Source organism: Opisthocomus hoazin, chromosome 26 (genome assembly GCF_030867145.1).
Source record: "Opisthocomus hoazin isolate bOpiHoa1 chromosome 26, bOpiHoa1.hap1, whole genome shotgun sequence".
NCBI lineage: Eukaryota > Metazoa > Chordata > Aves > Opisthocomiformes > Opisthocomidae > Opisthocomus > Opisthocomus hoazin.
This window is the reverse complement of record NC_134439.1, coordinates 6,548,541-6,571,699: the sequence shown is the minus strand read 5'-3', so window position 1 is coordinate 6,571,699 and position 23,159 is coordinate 6,548,541. Positions and strand designations below refer to the sequence as shown.

The 23,159-nt window shown below is 46.7% G+C and overlaps 1 protein-coding gene across 4 annotated transcripts in view; it reads right to left on the bottom strand.

The window, feature by feature from the left end:
• MYO1D (myosin ID) overlaps positions 1-23,159 on the bottom strand; it is a 170,349-nt gene that overhangs the window by 81,476 nt on the left and 65,714 nt on the right. For all 4 annotated transcript variants that reach the window (XM_075443750.1, XM_075443751.1, XM_075443753.1 and 1 more), the window contains exons 15-16: positions 18,490-18,656; positions 13,951-14,158 (exon numbers count right to left, since the gene is read on the bottom strand). In XM_075443750.1, coding sequence (XP_075299865.1) covers positions 13,951-14,158; positions 18,490-18,656 — 375 coding nt within the window. The remainder of the gene's footprint in view (positions 1-13,950; positions 14,159-18,489; positions 18,657-23,159) is intronic.

Below are 23,159 nucleotides of genomic sequence, written 5' to 3'. Positions count from 1 at the left end.
ACACGCATGATTCACGTGGCTCTGGCAGAGCCTGGGAGTTGCTTGAGCACCCACCACTTCACTGCTGCGTGTGATGCTCCGTAAAGCACGCGTGTTCTAGCACGCCAGAGCAAAGCCACGACCCTACGCAATGCTGCCCAAACACCCGAGGGAAGGCTGAGCCAATCCATCCCTCGACTTGTATTTTATCGTGTCCAAATGACTGTAAGCCTACAACATCCAACATTTGATTCCAAGATAGAAACCAGTCCTCGAAACACGATGAAATCACCCTAAACCCTGTGCCACTCGGTGGATCTTTAGCACGGTGAAGGCCAAACCACAGCTGCTAAGTCCCATACAGCCACGAAGCAGAAGGAGCCCAACGCATTGGGTACCGTACATTGCATTTTGTTGGTAGGAAGAGGAGGAGGGAAATGATCCTGGACAGCAAAGCACAGGCAAATGAAGCAAAGCGAGCAACCAGGGGAACAACTCCAGACGTGCAAGGTGAGCGAAGGCAGCGTGCTCCTTACCAGACCCCAGCACCTTCCAGGAGCCACCTTCCGAAGGAGGGCGTGGGAACAGAGACCATCTGAGCGGTGGAAGGGAAGAGCTGGGGAAGCGAGGCAGGACACGGGATAGCGAAAGGAAGGGCAAGAGCAGGAAGCACAAGAAGCCGTCCCTGTAACCATGGCAGAAAATCAGCACTGCTGTACTGACCAAACAGAACCGGCAGGCAGGGAAAGCACGAGTTAAATGGTGAACAGTGGACTGGTACTGGAAATCTCAACACTGCATGCATAGAAAATAATATATAACACTTTCCTGCTTTCTTCTTCGAAATCATTAGACAGATTGAGGGAAAGCAGCATCCTCTGCATCACATATGCTGTTCTTACTATTTCCTTTTAGTGCACTCCATTATAATTGCAGTTTCAGTTCTACACAACCTGCATATCACAAAGCAACACAACAACATTGCTACAGAAAGGGCACCAGAGCTCTCGAGAAGCTCAGGGCTTCCTGAAGCCACAAGCTAAAAACGACTTGCACAGGGCCTGGAGTTCACCCAAAGTGTGTAAAGGCTGACAGAAACCCAGCATTTCCACATCTGAGGGCATAACAGATTCAGAAACTGTATGGATTTGACAGAATCAGCAACTAGCATAACATAATTGAGCATCTAAAGAGTATTGAAGTAATTTGTGTCCTTTTTTAAAGAAAAGTGAAGACTTGGATTGCTTGAGACCTTTAAAGTGTCACAAAACGTACTTGCAAGGAACATATGGACAGTAAACATGTTAACTGGGTAAAAACCTACCGCCAACTTCTCTTTTTTTAATTTAATACGAATAGAAATGAGGAACAACGGGGTCCATGTTGCAGTTAAACAGCTGTCTGAGGATTAGCAGGGATCTCCAGAAAAAAACCACACATGGTAAATCTGTGCAGGCTTCTAAAGACTTCACAAAGCTTCACTTCTGTCAGTTTTTCCCCAAAACATTTTGAATTGTTTTTAGATACAGAACAAGGTCTTGATTTTTCCTCCCTTGTGCTTGAAGCAGGCATGCTCCTGAGGAAGGTCTCGTGCTGTGGTTATTTTTCACACCAGTCAGACATCCGTGGAAGAAAGGTGCTGTAACAGATTGCCCCGATGTTGTATCAGCTGCATCGCTGCAGAAATTGGCTTCACAGCAAGAAGCGTCACACTTGCTACAAACAGCAGCCTTCCAAATCCAGTCACCCAGCCGAGGCAGGCCCCTGGGCTACACGCAAGCAGTGAACGATTAATGCAAAGCCCGTCCTCAAATCAAGTTGTCATAACTGGATAACCTCACTCCTAGCGAGGACCTTCCTAAGTGCCGCAAAGGCAGCTCCTCCCAAAAGTCAGAAGAAAGCCAAAGCTAAGAACCAACTTCTCCCAGGGAGCGGGCTACAAATATTTTTTAAATTCATTGTTTTTCTGGCTCGGTGTTTTTCTTTTGAACTGCGGGGCAGCCCACCAGTGATGCTGAACTGCCAAGGCAAGCTGCCTGCCTGATGGTCTTGCAGTCTCTTCCAGAACCACGGACCCTTCAAATCTACAAACAAGAGGAGGCTGTCAGAGCAACAAGCTCCTCGTTCCACAGCCACTTTGTGTGCTCTGCACTGTGTAGTTGTGAGCAACGGGTCAGAATCATGCACAAGACAAACGAGGATGCTGGAGGGTGTCCTACCAACACCCCCCATTCTCGTACATGAACACTGGGAGAGCACTACCTCTCTCAAGGTACCTTTCTGACTCTTCCCCCCACCTCTAGTTCATAACTCAAGAACTTTAAGCACTGTAAAATGAAGAAAACAACTTAAAAATCAAATTTCCATTGTCAAGTTTATTCCTGAATTTAGCAGCTACTCTACACAGATTATCATGTTGCAAAAGCTACTTTTCTGTTATATGCTGGAGGACAATAGTAAAACCATGGCCAAATACAGGAGACCCACATGCCAAAAACCCCAAAGGAAGATCTGTGCATCCAGGATTTCTACTTTCTTTCGGCCCTCTGTACCCAAGATAACATCCAACTCATTTTCATATGTAGTTCAGCAAGGATCCAACTGCTCACACGCATCACCTTTCTGAAGCTCAACCACCAGTGAACAGCTTTCAGCTTGAACTTAAACCAAAAGCTACACACCAGCAAGCTGGTAGTTCCAGCACTCGGTGGCAAATCTTGCAAGGACATGGTCAACAAGCCTGAGAATCGCAGTGCCCCGCATCATTCCTCCTACGGGCACAAATAAAACAATACCTCTCTTGCCACCTTTCCGTGGGTTTCACTTCTGGTTAACCTGGCTTCCCTAGAAATTAGACTGAAGATAACCCCGTCCCAGCCTGACCTCCTGAGACTGCCCTGATTATCTGCTGAATCTCTAGCCAGCTTCAACCACATCTGACAGAGGAACGGAAGACTCAAAGAGGCAAGCCCATATATCTTTCAGGAAAAATCAACAGCAGGGTAGAGCAAGCCTCAAATTAGAGTGACATTGCTGGAAACGCTTCAGAATGAGCTCAAGAGCCATCTGCCTTCTTTGATCTCCAAACCCCAACCAGCACATGTGAAGCTCCTAGCCAGGCGCAGCCACACGAGACCACGTGCCAAGCCACACAGGTAGAGGATACCAGAAGGATCTGGTGGTATTTCAGCGGGATGAGAAGGTGCAGATGTGTGCAGGACACAAGGGAAGGAGCGGAGAATACGATGAGGAACATCGCAGAGCACTGGCAGTGAAGCGGTCGCAAGAAGAAAACCGATTGTCGTCACTGTGGGGCATCAGCAGCGTTGGACAAAGCCATAGGAAGCCAGGCTGGCAGAAAAGCTTCTTTGCTGACGATTTTCAAAGTGATGCTCTGAAGAGCAGACCCCCAAGGAATCGATTTTGTCATCAGTTAGTACAGTGCCTAGTGACCAAGCGAGAGCAAGAGGCATCATGCAGGACGTGCTACGGAACAGACTGTCCTCTGCCAGAAGAGCTGCCCAAGGAGACAAGGCAGGGCAGGGCATAGGCAGGGAGCGAGCGGCAGCACGTGTTGCCCTCACAATGTGTGCACGCAGGGAAGGAGACCACGAGCAAAGTAAAGATTCAAGAGCAGATACTTATAAAGCAAGGTTACATTGAAAATGGAAAGAAGAGGTGTTTCTAGGCTTTGGGGTTTTCTAAATTAAAACTATTCCCCCTCATCCAGTCCTCACCAACAATCTCTCCATGTCTCTTTCAATACCTCTGCCTCTTCCTCTATGCTTCATCCTCCAAAAGGTCAGGTGAAGACAAACAAAGAAGGCAAGTGAAATTATGACTAAAGGGCTAGGAGGATGGATAGAAAGGAAAAGGCTGGAAAACAAAGTCTGAGCAACACAAGAAATTCAGTCAAAACTCCTGAACATTGGAAAGCATATATATTTCTATGGCTGCTTCCGGTGACAAGAGTTCCTTGCTGTTTGCTTTACCACAGCCCCTTTCACTTCTTCTGGTATGACCAGCGAGGTGGAAGCGACCACTGGGACCATGAGAGATCCTCCTGCACAGCTCTGGGTGCTTGGTGAGCCCATCGGTGGTCCCCTCCTCCCAGCGCGGCAGCTGGTTTGGCAGCTTCTGAAACTGGGACTTCCACAAAAAGAAACAGAGCATTCATCCAAACCAAGAGTCCTGTCTTGTCTTACGGGAAGTACTGAAATCTTTGCTGCACTATGTTTAATTCACATGTTTTTTGATTAGATTTTAATAAATTAAAACTCAAATGAATGGAAAATGAGACCTGGACATGCCTTTAGAGTCAGCTTAAAAGCCCCAGTGAGCTTCTAGTGAAGTTTCTAAGATTAAAGAGACCTAACACAGATCAAGGGCATCACCGCAGCAGAAAATCCTACATATCAATCGACGTATTACAGGCTCGTCTGCAGGCAGCCGCCTGCTTCCAAGCTCAGAATTTCCCATTTAAGAAAATAAAAAAACCAAGGAAGAAAGGGGAACAATCCAATGGGCCCTGCAGAGCACAGGGAAAACCAGCAGAGCAGCCAGGGTGGGCCCCGAGTGCCGAGATCGCCTCGCCTGTAGTTCTTCCATGGAAAAAGGGATAATCTAGATTTGACCTAGATGCCGCAGTCTCTGCAAATGTAGAAGAAAACCCACACAGCATGCAATCTAAACACACGAGCGAGGAAACAAATGCCCAGAATTCAGCAAACAAGCCAAGCTCATCGAAATTAAACACAAGCGTTACATTTTTGAGCAGTTCTGCAACTACCTAAACCTCGGCAAACTATTTCACGCTCGCTGTAACACAGCACACCTCCTCCCACCAGGCCTCCTTTGCACTAGCCCGAACTGTTTCGTGATCAATATTTCATGCTGCCCTAGCTCCAGCTGCCCTCCAGGCATTCAAACTGAAAAGAATAAAACAAAACCCAGCCAGAAATTCACACAGGCATGAACCTTCCTGCACAGCTTTAAGAGATCTCAAAGAGGAAAGGTTATTAAATATTGAAGGCGATAGTGCAGCATGCAGTTCTGCCACCGGGTCCTCCGAGGCACTGCAGTTTGAATAAATGCTCCAATCTGAAGCAAGCTTTAATTATACTGTTCCTGATTGCTTTTGAAAGGGGTCGTCTCCTCGCAGAGCACAGCTATGGCGGAGCGGCTAACGCTCCCGCGCAGCACCCGCCGGGTACTCGCACACACCGCGATTTGCGATCTGCGTTTTCCCGACTCAAGTAGATTCGGATCCCATGGCAGGTTTGAGGCAAACGGTTTTAAATCAAAGCCTCCCCGTTCTAACAGATCCCATCACAGAGCATATAAACAGCGAGTGGGAAGAGCAGCTTCATTTACTAAATGCTATTTTCTCTTTTCACATGAGTCAGCTGAACAATGTTCATTCTATTGCTCTGCTTAATAGAAACAATATTCCAAGAGCTAGGAAAGAGAGAAGGGTCCCACTCGGAGATTAATGAGATTGCACTAACAAGAGCGTGTCCAAGAATAAACATAAAAATCATCAAAGGAACAGTGGTTCTCAGCAAGTCGCACCCGCGCGACTCACGCGCGTACACACGACGTGCTGGATGCAGAGCCCCGACAGGGCTGCTCTGGGTGTCTCCTGCAGCTCCTGCTGCTGCTCAGCAACGGCTGCAGCCAACGTCACGCTGCTGCACCCGTCCTCCTCCAAGGCCGAGCCTGAGCTGCTGCAGTTCAGCCCAGAAGCCTCAAGGAAGCTCTTTGCCATCCTGCTCATGAGGAGCTGCCAGGTCCACGCGGTGCCCGCAGCAGTGCCCCACTCTCCTGACAAGGGGCATTCTCCCCCTCCAGCCTGGCTGCACCCTCCAGAATTTCCTGCCTCTGGCAGTGACCAGGAGAAAGGAGGTAAGTTTACATGAGCAGATGAAGAGAATTGCCAAAGCTCCAGTATTAAGGAAGCAGAGAAGTTTGCAATCACCTGAACAAGGTTGCTGCCATTAGTAGGCGGCAAGAACCTTCTCTCATCCCATGAAAATTCAAGGTAGAATTTTTCTTGCTGAAGATACCAAAATACAGGTCACTTCACGATCTTCAATGTTTTATTGCTGGTAAAGACTGCAAGGACAGATGCACAGAACAATCTCCAAATATGGAGAAGTTAAATAGGCTGGGATGCTTCTCTGTGGGAAGAGAGGACCGAGAGGGGATGTGACAGACGTTCAGAGTCCTGAGCAGAGTCCTGCCTCGTTGGTAGAGCTGTGAGTGGGCATCAAGCGAAGGTGGCGGACGCAAAGACCCCAACCAAGCATGCAGTGGTTAGCTGAGCTTGCCAAAGGCAGCTACAAAGCATAAAAGCTGGTGGCACATGTTTGAGGACCAGCTCAGGGAAGAGGAATCCAGCAGGTGTTATCGAATAAAAAAACCCCCATGCCCAGCTTAGGTCATCCCAAGTCCAAGTGCCTGAAGGGACTGGGAAAGTATAAAGGAGAGGCCAGATGCACGCGCGCCCTGCTGCTGTCCTCCTGAGGCATCTCCCGAGCCGAGACCGCGGTCCCCACAGACCTTCAGTCTGACGCCGCACAGCAGCTGCTACGGCTTAAATCCTACCTCTGTTCAGTGAAGTGGCTGTGGATTAAGCTTTATCCACATTTCTGAAGTTGTGACAGCAACGTTCTGCCTTTCCAGAACAAAGAGCAGATACAGGGAAAATAGAGCCATGCAAAGACCTAGAAAATGTTACTTGCCCTTGTCTGAAGGACACAAATGACAATAAACCATGCATTTCTGCTAGGGAGGACAGCTTTAAACATGGTGAAGAAAAATAAATCCAGAAATATCCCAGCAAACACAGGTCAACCACTCTAAGCTTATCTTTGCCCCAGAGCTGTATAACCAGCGTGAGTAGCTCGCTACCCATCCCCACAAAAGAGCAGCAAACCCCCTCTGAAGGACTGTGATTTTCACTGCCGTGTCCTGTGGGGAAAGAAGATACGCGCAGAAATTGTCTGTGCATCTCTGCCTTCTTATAGGCACAGTTCACATGATCCTGGTATTTTCACTATCGTGTTAAATTAAGATCTTTTCCAAGTTAAGGCTGCTGAGTGCTATTTGTGCTTGCTTTTCTTTACACCACACTGGCACTATTTTTACACTTCAAACAAGGCTTAAAGACATGTTGACGTGCAGCAGATCAGCACCTTTTAAAAAATGAAAAGCTCAGGGACAACAAAAAAACAATTCCCTTCCATGAAAACAACAAGGAAGCATCAGCTGCAAGGGTTGCAGAGTCTCGTGTTTCCTATTCGTCTGTGATGCACACGGATGAGCCTGAAAAAAAAACCCAAACCATGAAAGGACAGAGTTAGAACCTGAAATAGCCAATTTACAAGATCAGAACTACAGAAAGTTTGCTGAACAACCAAGGGACTGCAGACACGTTTGCCGAAAGAAGCCCATTCAAGAGGGGAAAAATGGAGCCCCATTTGAGAGTGGGATTTCCAGAGGGACACAGCACCGCTCAACTCCTCTGCTCCATTAGGCAAACCAATTGAGATTCCTTTCAAAGTCCTTCCGATACGTTCTGCAAACTGAAATCATGTAAAGCAAAACCTGAACAAGCAAGATGAAGCGAGCAGCGGGCAGCATCAACACCTAACTGCAGGCTCCGCAGCCGGCTTTGCGGTCGCCATTCAGGAGAATTTACCAGCAGCGCCGCGAGAAAGCAGCAGACGAGATCAAACTCGTACAGAATCGGGCAGTGCCCTGCTCTGCCGCTGCTGCTGGGCGCTCTGTTTCTGACTGGGTTTCCTGAAGCTGCTCATGCACTCCCCAAAGCACACCCACGTTCTCTGTGATGCTGGCAACAGGCCTGGGGAGGAGCTCGGCGGGGTTTTTTTGGCACTGTTTTTTCCCACACGCATGGGAGTTAACAAACCAAGTTTTCAGGTGACTCACGGCCGTGAAGCCCAAGGTCTCAAAGCTGCGACACAAGAGCACTAGAAGAGGCAGCTGCCCTGCCATCCATTTATTGCTGGACCATATTTTTAGACTTTTTTTGTTTCTTGGGGGGTGGGCTTAGGGTTTTTTTGGGTTTTTTATTTGAGTCTGAGATGCCTCAGTGCATTCACTGGAAGCAGACAAGTGATGTTACCAGCACAAGGGAGCAAACAGCATGGGAGAAGGCGTCGGATCAGCCCGCTAAGAGATGGGCTTGCCCGCACCGGCAAGTGGCACTGTCAACACAGCAGACACGTCCAGTTCCTCATTTCACTCGGTCCTTCCCAGCACCCACGTGCTGCTGCTTTGGAAGGAGCTACAGCATCTCCTCTCACAGTGTCTCCCTGCCAAAGCCTCTCGAGATCAAAGCCTCAGTTCAGGGTACAAATCCACATGTAATTATATATCTATTTCCACTTATATTCAAAACAGGACAAACACATTCCCTCAAGATGGTAAATGCCTTGAGTCCGGATGGCAAACGCCTTGCATCACCTTTTATTTGGGTCGCTGAACCGAAGCCCTGATCACGTTACTACTGCCCGTCCATAATCCAACATGAAAACGCCTTCTTTGTCAGAGTGAAAGCCTCCCTGTGTGGTGAACGGTCCCCAGCGCACCATGCTTCAAGGGCTCGTGGGGATGGAGAAGAAAGGGAAGGTGAAACATTAAATTATGACAAGTCAGCCACGGCTCTCTTTTTCTGCTCTTCCCCGCCGGGGTTCGGGGAACGTTGCCATGGTGATGGCAGCTGCGGGGCTGCGAGCGACAGCTCTCCCGAGAGCAGCCTCTGCAGAGCCCAGCGCCGCGGCGAAGGGCACGCTGCCGTTCGGCCACGCCACGAGGACGCGATACCCACGGCAGGCACCGGGCCAGCACTGCCTCCTTCCCGCCGCACCGACCTCCCGGGCCTCCATCCACACGGGATTTTGTCCGAGGAGGGGCTGCAACGCAAGGGTAATTCTTGCTTCCCCTGCATTAGGCAGTAAAGATTTAGTGAAGCGATTACCATATGCAGCTGTACTGGTCTGATAAAATTACCCTGAAATAGTGCACTAAATTATATTGACAAGATACATCATCTTTGCATACTGCACGTGCTGGCTGGCTGGGCTTTTTTTCTCGAACAAAGCACTATTCTGCAAAGCTAATGAGTATGTGGGAATGTTTCCATGGGCAGAAAAAGCAACGGGGTTTTATGGCAGCTTTTTTTAAATTTAATTTCTTAGGTTTATTATTAACATTAGAGCTGGCCCATTTGCATTCATGAAGACAATCATATAGATGGCAGGACCACAGGTATAGTAAATAACGTCCCACGCACCACATAACAAGCAGTGATGTTCTCAGCTGGTGCTTCTAAAATGACCGTTCGAGTTGACTCCGACAGCGACGTCTCCACTGCCATATGGGTTTTTCTAATACCGGACCGCTCTCACTCGCTAAATCCTCCTGGAGCCAGCAAGTTGCCACGGTTAAATCACATCACATCTGCTTACTGACTTGGTTCGGTCTGAAGCAAAATCACAGCCTGGAATCCCACTAACATTTTATCACAGAAAAAAAAGGAGCATTGACGATAAAGCTAAAGGAGAAGACATTCAGGAGACGTGGAACAAAAGAAAGTAAAATTATCTACTTAAACTCGAAGTCGATTTTAATTCAATTTAACCAGATCTTATATGAAGCAAATTCTTATCGTTGCTAAACAAAGGAACTGGCATTATTTTAAGGGTTAAGGGTTACCCACACAATGAAGCTCTTCAGATAATTACTGAATCTCTTATTGAAAGTCTAGCGATTTGTATGAGAGCAATACACGACATAACATATATCACTGGAAATGAAGATGTACACGTAAAACTACCAAGAAATTGAATTGCTGTATGCATTATACGCAGTTCCTTCTTTCATTTAAAAGCATTCCTGTGCAAAGAAAAATGTTCCTGGCTACGCCTCACATTTTCCCTCAGTTTTTATCACACAAGTGTCTGCTGTCATAACACATTGTATCTCCAGTTGTCTCTTCCTTTTCCTAAATTCAAATTTGAGGAACTCTCATGCAACAGAAAGCTCAAATATTTTTTTTAAAATCAAGTTAACCTCTCTCTTTCCTTTTAGATCTAATCTCGCGACTCTCAGAAGAATCACAGTTTGCCTTACTCGGCCTTTGATTCTTAAAGGCAAAACTAAAGTAAGGAAAATGCAGCACAAATTACATTTTTGTGAGCTTTTCATGAAAAATTGAAAGCAAGTTGAGAACGGAAATTAAGATACTGGCAAAATTGCCTTGATGTTTTCAGAGTATAGAGAAGGCCTCTTCCGATCCTTCCTCTGATTTTATTTGTTATTGTGTGCGACTGCTCCCTGCCCAGCGCTGCCAGTCTCCCACTGCGCCATCTACTGGCAGCAGAGCACGGCTGGTGCCTGAACACAGGAGGGATCCCATACAGAGCAGAGGATGAGATCTAACAGTAAACCAAGAGAAATACAGAAAATGGAAGCAAAATTCAAGCATTTTCCAGACAGATTTAACACTGCACAAGGCGTCTTGTACACCAACACCTGCCCCTTTGTTGAGGAGCTGGTTAGTAAGCATTTAGATTCATTAGTGTTTCTTGCCTTTAGTTGCAAGCTCCAGGCTCTAAAGAGCTCCTCTCCATCACTTGGCAAAGATTTCAGAGCCTGGCTGAAGAACACCCAGTAAGTACAGAGAGATACAGGTGAACCACAGTGGGGTTAAGCTGGAGAAAAGGAGCTCTGGCCATCCAGTTTTCTTCAAAGTCTTCAGTACCTTGAGCACTCGAGAAGGAGTTTGTGTTCTCCCCACTAATCTTTTACCAGGGAAATCAGAATCTCACTAGAGATCTCTCGGAGAGGTAACAAAAAGAAGACTCCACCCGTCCTATTTGAATACTGTGTGCAGAGAGAAAGACATCTCCATGTAGACTTGTATCAGTCCCTCTCCACTCCAGGGAGAGGAGAAAATAGAGGGGGGAGGTTTGTGAAGCCACAGGGCAACGCGGACCAGGAATTTAACTTCTGTCACTTTTGCTGATTGTTGCAGTAAGAGAAGCCCCAAAAGCACTGTAGTTATTCTATACATAATCCAGCATGCCTGATGCCATGAAACCATTATAGCAAAATCACTCACAGAGCCAGAGAGTTGATCAATTATTCCTAACCAGGGACTTACCTTCTAGAGGCAAAATTCTTTAGCCCTGCTCTCCTCCAAGGTTGTTGAGCCTAGTCCAGTTCACAGCCCAAACTTTATAATTCTGAAGTTTCCATCTAAAGGAAAGGCCAGCAAACTCACAAAACCTGACATGTTGCTGTCAAAATTGTGCCTCCCACTGTTTGGTGGATTTTATCTGCAGGAGGACCTTCAGTGCTCACCTTGCAGCGAGACATCACCTGTTTCCACAGCACAGACAGGCTGGGTCTTTCAAGATTTTTCAGTAACTGCACCTTTCATTTTCAAAAAAGGTCACCTCTCAATTCCTCAGATGTTTAATATGAAAAGTGGGGTCACCTGGGAGCAAGGTGTCCCCCCTGCAGCTGTATTCAATGAGGAACTCATTAGCTCGCCTCATACCACTATGAGAAGACAGAGAGACTCCAGATTACTGGCATGACCCAGCGAACTGGCTGAACGCACCAAATGAGACCAACATGCTTAGAAAAGTGGCTGCAAACAGGGGAACTCCTCCCGAGAAACCAGAGGGAGCAAGCATGGTGGAAGGGCAACTAATAATCCAGAAAAATATTAACAGAGGTGTATGAGAGGGGGCCCACAGATCAGCCCCATTTCACTGCAGAAGAACAAGCCAGAATATGCTGCTGGCAAAGTATGCTGCCCCTTCCAGGGAAGGGACTTGGTAGAAGATGGTGAGTAGTCCAAGCAAGCCGTCGTGAAGCTCGCCAGCAGGGCAAGCAGAATACTGCTACGAAATGGAAAGAAACCATTGAAGCACAAAGCTCAAAACCAGGCAGGTCCTGCCCCCTTTAAGCAGCCTGAGCTTTGCATTTCCAGAAAACCTGATCACATACACACACACGAAATGTACAGACCTCCTTACTAAACAGAAACCATGCAATCTGGCACAACAAACACCAACAGAGACGCAGCCCTGGACTTGACGCTTTCTCCTTCCATACTGGTCAAATTGTTTTGCTTTCCAGAAAGGGAATCATATCAAACAAACCGCAAACACAAGAAACACGAGTGCTTCACAAAACTATCACAGCGTGCAGGGGATAACTTCTCCTTCAGGGGCTTACTCTTCACCAAAAGTGATTCAGTCCATCAGGTTCAGAAAGTTTGTGCAAACCTGTGTTAACGGCACAGCCCTAGAGCAGACTTTCTCTCTGTGTAGCTTTTATACCCATCTATAAGAAGTTTCTATTTCTGACGGGCAAAAAGGGTTTCAGAAGTTCTGTTGTTTCCCGAGTTCCAAGAACAACAAAGGAAAAACGTGTTTTAAGAAATACATTTCTAAAAATCTTGAACTAGTCAACCCTCCCTGCTAGTCAGGACAAAGTCAGGTCCACCATTCCTGCAGCTGCGAAAGTCCAAAGTTGTTGCTCTTTGCTAGACAGATCACATATAGGACAAAGGTCTCAGCAAGTACTAAAAATTAGCTTTTGTACTTTTTCCCCCCCAGTGTATGTTGCTTTTGAGGTTACAAAACCAGCTTCTATTATGTTGTTGTAGCCCCAAAAAACACTTAAATGATTTAGGAGCTGGCAAGTCACAACAAACTCCCGGGGCTTAGAAGGGAGCAAAGTCTGAGAATGTGTTTGCCCTGAAGTCACAGAATGTAAAATTCTTTATCCTGAGGGTAAAACCAGCAAGATCTCGAGCTCAAATCCCGTGTTCAGAGAGGAAAGACAAGGGCACAGGTCCTATTGCACAGCGCCTTAGGTGTCTTACCCTTTGTAATGCTCAGGTCTCCTACTCTCTGTTCTGTGGGGTGCCTTTCCCTCTGCTACTCGTTCACCCCAGCTCTGTTTTCCAGAGCCTCTGCAGCAGTGTTTTCACTTGTTCCTGTGCTGTAACTCTCCTACGCTTGCACCTGCAGACCCCAATACTGCATGTTACAGCAGGCTCTTATGGGAAGTGATTGTCACCAGTGTGCAAATCACCCCTTGTTTCTGTCTCCCGCGGCTGCATGTTTTGGTTTACATTAGGGGACTCAGTAATCTGGATGCTCAAAGCTTAATTAAACCAACATGCACGAGCATCTGTCCCCAGGCGTTGTATGCTCCAGTCAGCACTAACAATATCATAAGAAAAAACAACAGGGACTTGACACAGGTCCTGACAAAATCTCAGTAATTCTTTATGGAATAGTATGATGAGGGAGATCGTGTCTGCACCAGAAAGGACGCTCAGGGAGGCTGCTCATCTAGGGATCCTGTCCCTTCTCTTCTTAGCTGGCCATGGGGGAGAGTTTTCCCCATCCCTTTTCTCACTCTGTCGTTCCCTCTCACTCCTTTCACAGAATCACAGAATGTTAGGGGTCAGAAGGGACCTCTGTGGGTCATCTGGTCCTGCACCCTCAAGAGTTTTACCATTAAAGTCGATGTACACCATCAGCTACGGATCCACTAATGAACTTTTACGCATGTAAGCCTGTCTCAATACCTTCTGTGCATCGCTCTTCTACACTGACCCATAAAAGTTCCTCTAAGTTTCTAGGCAGCCTACTGTCACTGAGTAAAGAGCAGGTTTTTTAAACAGTATCCAACAATCTTACAGGTCCTACAGCCCACGGTACATTGTACCACATCAAACCTCCAATGCAGCTACAGAGAGCACTACTGAAAGAGCTCTAAAAGAAATTAAGCAGTAACCAAACCGCAGCATTCTAGCGTTTGTGCAGACTTGTCACTTTTGCAAGTGAGCCTGAAAAGGCCGCAAAGGTGTTGCAAGGCACCTGAACGGAGTTTTTAATGCAGTAAATTAAGCTTTACCTTCTGCAGGAAGAGGACAATCCTCACAAGCATCTTGGCATGCAGTTCCTCCAAGGTGAACAGAGTTCGAGGTGTGCGGATGAAAATCTTGGTCTTGCCATAAGCAACATCGTGCTGAAATCCATGGCACTCTATGAGCTTCTTCACAGCATCTTTGTCTGAAGGAAGGTCATGGTTTGGCCAGGTGAATTCCGAGATCATCTTGTACCTGGAATTGCAAGGCACAATTTAGAAATGTAAAATGTCATCTGGGTTCTCAAGCAGGCCAACCTTCAACACGTTTTAGGAATAATTATGATCTACATTCTAATAAAACTGATTAGACAGAAGCAGCTCAAGACATCCGATGTAGGAATCGTGACCCTCACAATCCAAGGAAAATTGACACAAGAGAGGCATGATTTTGCGGGACACTGAAAAAACCAACCCCTTGCGAGGAGCTCACTGCGTGCAACACGCCAAGCCTCACCGCTGCCTTCCTGCAGACTTGGCAGTCCCATTATTCACACTTTCAGCAATCGATTTTTTTGTTTTGTTTTTGCGAGGAAGAAAAGCTTTGTTTCCTCACATTCTGCATAAGAAGCCAATTGTAATCGAGTGTTTTGTCAGAAAACTTCAACTGAAAAATTCTGATCATTGTGGTATCCATTTCTAACAAATTCCGTTATTGACCAAAGTCGCAGACAGTTGACTGCCACAGTTCGTGCCAACACCACGACTGTTGTTCCCTCCCATCCTCACTCTCCAAACTCCTTTTTACCCTAAGACTGGAACTAAGACAACTACAAATCAAACATGGAAATAACTGCGTCAGACTCTGCTCTCTGTCAGATCTACCAGCCTTGCGAAGTGCTGATTAGGTGAACAGACGTTGGCAAAAAGCAACAATGAATTTTCTGCATAAGATTTATGGGCACAATCAAAAATGTAATAGACATTTTCACTGTAATAGTACCCGCATTCATGTTCTAAATAAAACAAGCATGCAGCAATCTTAACCACTTTTCTGTTTAAAAGCCCACAATCCAAGCCCAACATCAATCTCCATGTTTCAGACACTCAGAATTTTCAGCTACTGTTAGACCGAGGCGGCAATAAACCTTTTCACTGGGGGTGGGTGCACTGAAGGAGTTACTCGACAGACTAAGCCTGAATGGAAGTACATCACACGCTTGCTTTCATTCATCGAATTAGCCTTTCTGAATAAGCTGCTGAAGAGGGGAAAAAATGGAGGTGCACACTGAGCCTAAGCAGTAAACACCATCAGCATGAGGGTTACAGCATGAGGACTAGGGATCTTCTTGACAAATATAACGGGCATATAAAGAACCCCTCTTCAGACTCACAAAAGAAGATTTTGCCTTTATACTTGGCTGGCAAAAGCTTTCGTTCTCTCAAATACGTGTATACATAGGACATAAATATTTTACACTGGTTTCTTTTTCCTATTCTCATGAGGAAAATGTTCCTGCAATAATTAATTAATCAGGAAAATCTTCCATTTGAAGATTGAGACATTTACATTAAGGGGGGGGGGGGGGGGGAAGGAGATGACGAGAGCGGCAGTGCACACCCGTGTGCTATTACACGAGCCTGCTCTGCGGATGGGGCCGGAATAAAAAGGGATGGGATGGTCACAGACCTGAAAACCTGCTCAAAGAAATGTTAAATTCTCCTCCCCCGTTACAACAGCGCCAGGGCTGCAGTATTTAAAGCCATCCCAAGGCAAGCCGACCACCTCGCTCGCAGCCCACAGGCGGTGGCAACGTCGGGGCACCCTTTTGTTCCCCCCGCGGCACGTGCAGCGCGATGCCACAGACTCCTTCCCCGCAGCGGAGCGCACGACCGCGATGCCGCAGCAAGTCCAGATCCCAGCCTCGCTGCTAATTATAGCGAGGCACAACCCCAAATAGATCTGCTCACTGGCACCACAACCCTTCCCCTCTCCTGCCTGGAGATCCCAACAGCTTTCAAGGTCACTTCAACAACAAACATCCATTCCTACACCACCTTTGTTTCTCCTCCTTCTACTCCATACTTCGCTAGAGAAACACCCGACATGCACGAGGTTGCTACTGGACTTTACAACTCCCAGTTCAGCTCTCCTAACGACGAAGATTTTTGCAAGTCACCGAATTATGAAGCTTTAATGAAAAACACCAGGTCTGCACGTGAAGCAGGGCCATACTGTCCCAGGCCCCAGCTATCTCCGTGTCGTTTACACGCGATGTTTAGCCCTGCCTGGAAATAGGCATGTGGATGCCTTCATGGTGAAAGTGTTGGGTTACGCTCACACGCGGCCATGCCTGCAGATGCCTCGCCGGCGCCGCTCTTCCCCCTGCCCCTTCCTGAAACCCAATCAGCCTATTTTTTGATACCGAGTTATCTATTAGAACAAAAGAATGTGTCACTTCTATTCGAGGCACATGGTCTTGACACACATTTCACCCAACTGGAAGATGTAGCTACCAAGTGAACGCGTAACAACTCTTGTCCAACAAAAAAGTATTTAGATCTTATTTTCTACGAATTGGTAAGGGCAGACTGGTTTGCATAGCGCTCAAATAAAAGTTTTCTTTGTTTCAAGGAAAGCTTGAAAAGGAAATTTATTAATGGTTTTAACTGTGCTTCACTTCCTACTGGTAGATGAGATATCAACTACCTTAGAGTACTTCAGGGCTAAGTAGCAACAAACTCTTTTCCTACAGAAAGTTACTTTTTGTATGTTTTTATACACACATGTATACATATATATGAAAAACACAGGCATACCTGCACTTGCACATATATACGTATATCTCCTACCTATATATATCCTGATATGTATCTCCTGTCCCCTCTAAGAGGGATCAGCAGAACAAAACACAAATATCTGTTTTGGGCTCAGAAAATCTGAAAACTTCAGGGGCCTGTAAGGGAGTTAAACATCTGTTTGCGGGTCTGAACTTTTATAAGATCAGATGACAGAGTTATGTCCCAAAATTGCCTCTCATTGAGTTACTCTAGATCTGCCTCCAAAGGAGCCCCACATGCAGCACAAGAGTCCAGAGCTGAAGGGCCTGGAGTCTCCTGCCTGCTCCCAGGCTCCCAATAAGCCTGTTAATATAAAGGAACACCAATCCCTTGTGATCCCTGTTCAAAAATCACTCAAAAAATGTGCGGCTTATACCACAAATCATAGCCTCCAGCCCCTGTAAGAGGGTATGTCTCACCCAAAGACAAGGAACAAAGGATTTTGTAAAAAATAAAAACAATATCCAGGCCAGAAGATATTTTTTTTTTTTAATTTGGAAAAGCCAGTGTAGACTGGACTTGGAGCAATACCACAGTATGCAAACGCAGTGTCTGATACCTCACACTGTAGATGTTAATCCCGCTCCGCGGCCCGGCAGAACACCTGTTACAGTAGCCTGGAAGCTGTACCAGTTGCCATGTGCTAATTTGGTTTACTGGCTGTAAACACCACTTCTGGTCTTAAGCTTACAGGAGCTCATCAAACATTCATTAAAAACAAGGCAGCTGTTTATATTAATAGTAATTACACAAATCTTAAGAGTAAATTGTAATGAATTCCACATGTGAGGGTGAAAGCACACTCTAACCACCGCACAATGTTTAAGAAAACTGATACACAGCACTCTAGGCTGTATTTAGAAGCCAGAGCCTTTCGTTCCACTTCAGGTATCACGAAACGTCCAGGCAGATCTCCACTGTGAGCAGCAAAAGATCTTTCAACAGCACTTTGTTTCTACCGCATGACATCCCACCTACTTGAACAGTTCAATTTTTTTCTACCCTCTCGGCCTTTTTCTCACCTGATTCAATAACGAAGTAAAACTCAATTCACTGTCTCATCAGCAAGAAGCTGAATTCCTAGTACTTGCGCTAATTTACTGAAGCCGTAAGACAAATTTCAATCTAAAATCATTCATTTGTCACAAGTCTGGTAGGAATTAAGAGGGCAAGTTGTATCAAACACATGTTTTAATGGAGACATGTTACTGTGCCTTTTTCAGACTTCCAGTTTTAAAGTCCAGAGGTTTCCTCCTGCACATGCGTAATGTCACTGCGCGCCACCAAGCACTTCCCCAGACACACAATGTCCGTCTGTCTCTCTCGCTGCAACAATTAGACAATGTTCAGAGAAAAGAGCAGCTAATTGGTTCTGGTTTTAGGGTTATGCTCTGGGGCAGAAACTCATTACACGTTCCTGGTGCAGAGAGTAATACAGCAAACAACTTTTAACAGAGAAGAAGTTGAGCCTGAGTGCCACATACACACCTCTAAACACATCTGCTGCCACAAAACGAGCGCAGCCACAGTCCCTGTCCCTGCCAGACTCCTGTTTTATCACACCCAACAGCAGATATTCAACCAACCACTCCACCACCCATACACTCAAGACTGAGGATCACAAGCCCAGAGGAATCAAGATTTACTCTTCATGCAAGGGGAGATGGCCAAACCAAACACCTTCTTCCAGCGGCTGAGTTGTCCTGCAAAGAGCTGAACCGAGTCGCTTGCCAGTGCTGCTCTTACCTGTGAAGAAACTTCTCGTACGTTTGGCGGTAGGCAAAGCCTGCTCGGCGGACTCTCACGTTCTCCAGAAGGCCAAGGTATTCGACCTGATGCCTGCAACGCTCCTCGTCAAAAAGCTGTGGTGACTTCTTATCGTTGGGCTTAATGCAACGGACGTAATAGGGTTCCTAAGGCGACAAATCAAACCAAAACAAATTTTCACTCAGAAAGAAAAAAGTCTGTGCAGACACAACTGCTTCCTCGCGAAAGCATTGAGATGTCAGCCCACCCCAGGCACCTGAGCAAGGTTTGGTTGCTTAACAGGAATTACAAGGTTAGAACAGAAATGACAAGGGTGGCACATAACACGTTCCTCCCCTTCACGCACTGCAACGACATCTGTTGCAGGATCCATGGGCTACTCGCTCCACTTCGACTGTCCTTTGCTCTGTGTCAGAACCAGTTCCACATCCCCCTTCTCTACAGACTTTGACAATAACAAAGGCAGTCTTCATAAAAACATAGAACAATGTAATTCATTGCCCTGACTGTCAGATATGGCTTTTCCAGCATCAGCATCTAAAAGCAGCACGGATTACTCCATGATATTTCAACTACGTTGAATCAAGTCCTCTACAGTCTGCAGCAACATGCTTGAATGATGGAAATGACCGAACGCTGCCCTGTGCTGGGCAGAACCCAGCCACCCTCCGTCCCAGCTCAGCACCACACCTTCCACAGGACAAACACAAGCCGCCAGCACGTGAGCTCCTCTTTCTGCACCGCCCTGGACGTGCAGGCAGGGGAGAACGTTGAACGGGGACTGGTGGCTTTACTCGACCCAGCACAGCCCGGGTGGTCCTGCCCCGAGCTGGCCGGGCTGACAGGGCCAGCTCAGGGGAGAGTCCCACAGGGCCGCACACCTTCCACTGCCAGCCAGCCCCCACCCATGAGATAAGCCCCTGTACAGCCCTGCTAGACTGTTTTGATGTTTACTTTTATTTTTATGAGATTAAAGGCAACTTTCATTTAGGGCAGCATGGTCTATAACTAGCACCAGCCTGTAAAGGGCGGCTACAAGTCTTTTAAATGTGTGTGCTTTCATCACAACGGCTTTTGAAGTCCATTCCTTTCTTTTTCTTCATTGCTAGCCCTTGCTGTCCCACTTCTAACTTTACTAGTGGGGGGGAAAGCAATCAGCATCATAAAGGCCACCTTAATTTTCAAGGTAAAATCCTATTATTATAACAATAATATATATTATTTTTTAACTGGCCCTTGCAAAAGGAGTAGCATATTCTGCAGGTTGGCCATCACTAGCCAAGGAGGGGACTTCAACAAGGATCCCAGTCAGCTCAGAACGTCCCAGTAAGCCCAGAGACTTCCTTCAGAGGACATGTCAAAGGCACACTTAAATGGGAGCATTTAAAAAATCAGCTTATAGCAATACTGACATTAGGACAAAGGGAGATAAGCAGCCTGTCTGAAATCTTCACTTTAGAAGATTTCAACTTTCGTTATCACAACTGATAATTAACGAAATTTCCGCAACGCTGGACTAGATGAAACAGTTGGCTGTGAAACCCTCTGTAAAACTGTGCTCTGAGTAACCAAAGCGCTTGCTCCAAAGGGAAACCCTCCGGGTTCTCCAAAGGAGTCTGCTCTGTTCCAGCACGACCGGATGGTTTCAACAGTGATTTGAGGGAAAGACCACAACGTGGGTACCAAATCTGTAGGCAGTATGAGGTTTCAGAGTGCAAGCACTCACAACATTAACAAATGGGAGGAGTGGTTGGGGAGGGGAGGGGGAGAGTATTAATTTAGTGAGGACAAATGCAGGGTTCCACATTTCGGCAGAAATCGTTGTATAATAAAAGAACGAAAAACTGATTTGTAACTAGTGCTAAAAAAAACTCTAGGATTTCTAGCTGAACTTGAGTCAAGTTGATGTTTTTCTAAAGCAGGAGCACAGGAACAGGAAAACTGCAAGACCAAAACACCCAACAGATCTCTCCTCCTCTGAACATTACGTTCAGTTCGGTGCACTGCAGTTCAAGTGGGATGCAAACGGCGGTGAGTCAGTTCATAGAAGAACAAGAAAGATCAAAAATCCAGAAAATATGACTCAGAGGAAACATGGTTTCAGTCTTGAAGGACTGAGGAGCCACATTACCATCCCAATGTTAGATTTTATACACTTCAAGGGTAGATATGAAGAAAAGTAAATATTCAGTTTTAGGTCAAAGAAGCACTGCCTTTAACTACATCATAAAAATTCAAATTAGGCATCAGGAGAACAAGGAATGGGAGCAGAACGCCTGCGGAAAGGAGGCGAACGTCCATCACTGGAGAAGAACTACCTGAACAAGCACCTGCACAGAAAAGGTAGAGGCAAAGTTGTCCTCAAACAGGAGATAAATTCCCACGCTCCCCTTTAGCCCTATTTTCTATGATTTGTCTATGATTTAGCCCTATTTTCTATGATTTTAGGTCACTTAGCTAATCTCAGGATAATATGAAAGGCCCAAAATTGCTGTTTTCTCTCCAGCAATGTCGAAGAAACAGGACCATACTTGAATACCCTGACTAGTCCTGACATAACCTGGAGGTACGCAGCACCAGTGACAGGCACACGGAGCTCCCACTCACTAATGAGCACGACATGGCTAAATACACGTAATGTACAGGCGAAGACATGGAGGCCTTGGAAACGTAGAGCCCCGTGTCCCAGGAACTGATAGGAGCCAGTGGACCTTCTGGGGAAGGTGTTGGACTGGAACGTTTCCCTGCTTTCTTTAGCACGCGATCAGTAGCATCAGGCCGTGCTTTTCTCCTGGAGGGCTGTCCTTGGGGCAGGAATATACAGCACTGAAGAGAGCGAGCGGAACCTAAGCCAACCACCCCTACAAGAGCTGGCAGCACCCCTGCGCTGCCTACCCTCCACGCAGCAACCCAGCAGTGCGTAAGCAGGTATGGGGACTGCGCGGGTAAACGGCAAGGTGTGTGGGTAATATACGTTCTTACATCACCTCCCTTCTCCCCTGGTGACTTCATCTCTCCCCAGAATGTGTCAGGGATAGCTCCTTCACGGTCTCGTTTGGCTTCCTTCCTTACCAGGGAGACTGAGGCAAAGCCACACGCAATGGAGAAAACTTGCCCTGCTTCCCAATAACCGGCTGAGCCCTCTGCTAAGGCAGTGACCTCTTCATCCTGCTGTTCCCATATCTCAGAGAGTGGTGGGCTCCAAAAGGAAAGAACACTAAGGACACAGCTTCCCAGGACACCAGCAAGCCAAGCAACAGCTCTGCTGTGTGAGGTCTTCTACCAAGGTCACCACTACACTGAGCACTTTCTTCTGCCACAGTAATTCAACACAACCCCTACCTATTCTCTTTGCTTGCCTTGCCTTAAGGAGAGAATGGTGAAATACAATGTGCTGGTACAATTTAAAGAGTTTTAAGACATTTACGTATTAACTTTTTTGGCTTGCTCCTGAAAATTATCTCTGTGCTGAAGGTAAGAAGGTTCACAAGGGTCTTTATTCACTCAACAGTCTCCTACCAGCTCTCAGAACTTGCAGTCTGCGTGGGTGATGATTTTTCCTTCAGTTGTAGAGCTTGGCTGTGCCAGGGGAACGCAGCTGTCATCGGCGCTCCTCACGCTCTCTCAGACATTGTGTGTCAAACTCTGAAGGCAGAAGCAGCCCTTTCCGACTTCAAATTGGTGTTGAAGTAGGTGTGACGTGTCAAACAACACTGATGAGGAGTGTGAGTTTGCTGGACTTGATGCCTGCAATTTATAAGCTCTGTATTGCAATCTCTCAGTTGTACGACAAGAAACAAAGGCCAGGTCATTCACCTGCCTGAACAAGTCTCCTACATGACTGGAAATCAGCTGTTTAGGGAAGATGAAGGATATAGAGAGAACTCCCTGAATTATACCTGAACTTAGAAGCTGTGAAAGTCTGCAGCTGTGAAGGTGAATGGTCTGCAGTTCTCCCCATTCCCTCTTGCTAATATTCAGCTTGGGCCATGTCTCCATCCACATGCTGGTCACCCTAAGGACAGACCTATCCCAGTGTTAGCAACAGGGTCACTGGTGCTAGAACGATGCCAGACCACGCCAGCTCTGCCCTCAATACCGTTGTGCTGCATTTGATGTCAAGATGAATATAAATCCTTTGATGAGACTGACACTATGATGGTTGGACTCTATGATCTTAGAGGTATTTTCCAACCTAAATGATCCAGTATCTGAAGGGGCCTACAAAAAAGCTGGAGAGGGACTTACTATAAGGGCATGGAGTGATAGGACAAGGGGTAATGGCTTTAAGCTGAAAGAGGGGAGATTTAGATTGGATAGAAGCAAGAAATGTTCTTCTCTGAGGGTGGAGAGGCCCTGGCCCAGGTTGCCCAGAGAAGCTGTGGCTGCCTGCCCCCTCCCTGGCAGTGTTCAAGGCCAGGCTGGACGGGGCTTGGAGCACCCTGGGCTGGTGGAAGGGGTCGCTGCCCATGGCAGGGGGGTTGAAGGGATCTATAAGGTCGCTTCCAACCCAAATCGTTCTGTGATTCTGTATCACAAATATTCTACGTTTGATCAACAGAATTGCAACACCTCGAGAACACAAGAACCAAATTAAAGAAGTCATTAGGAGCTTGAAGTCAAGACAGTGCATCCCACCCCTCTGCCTC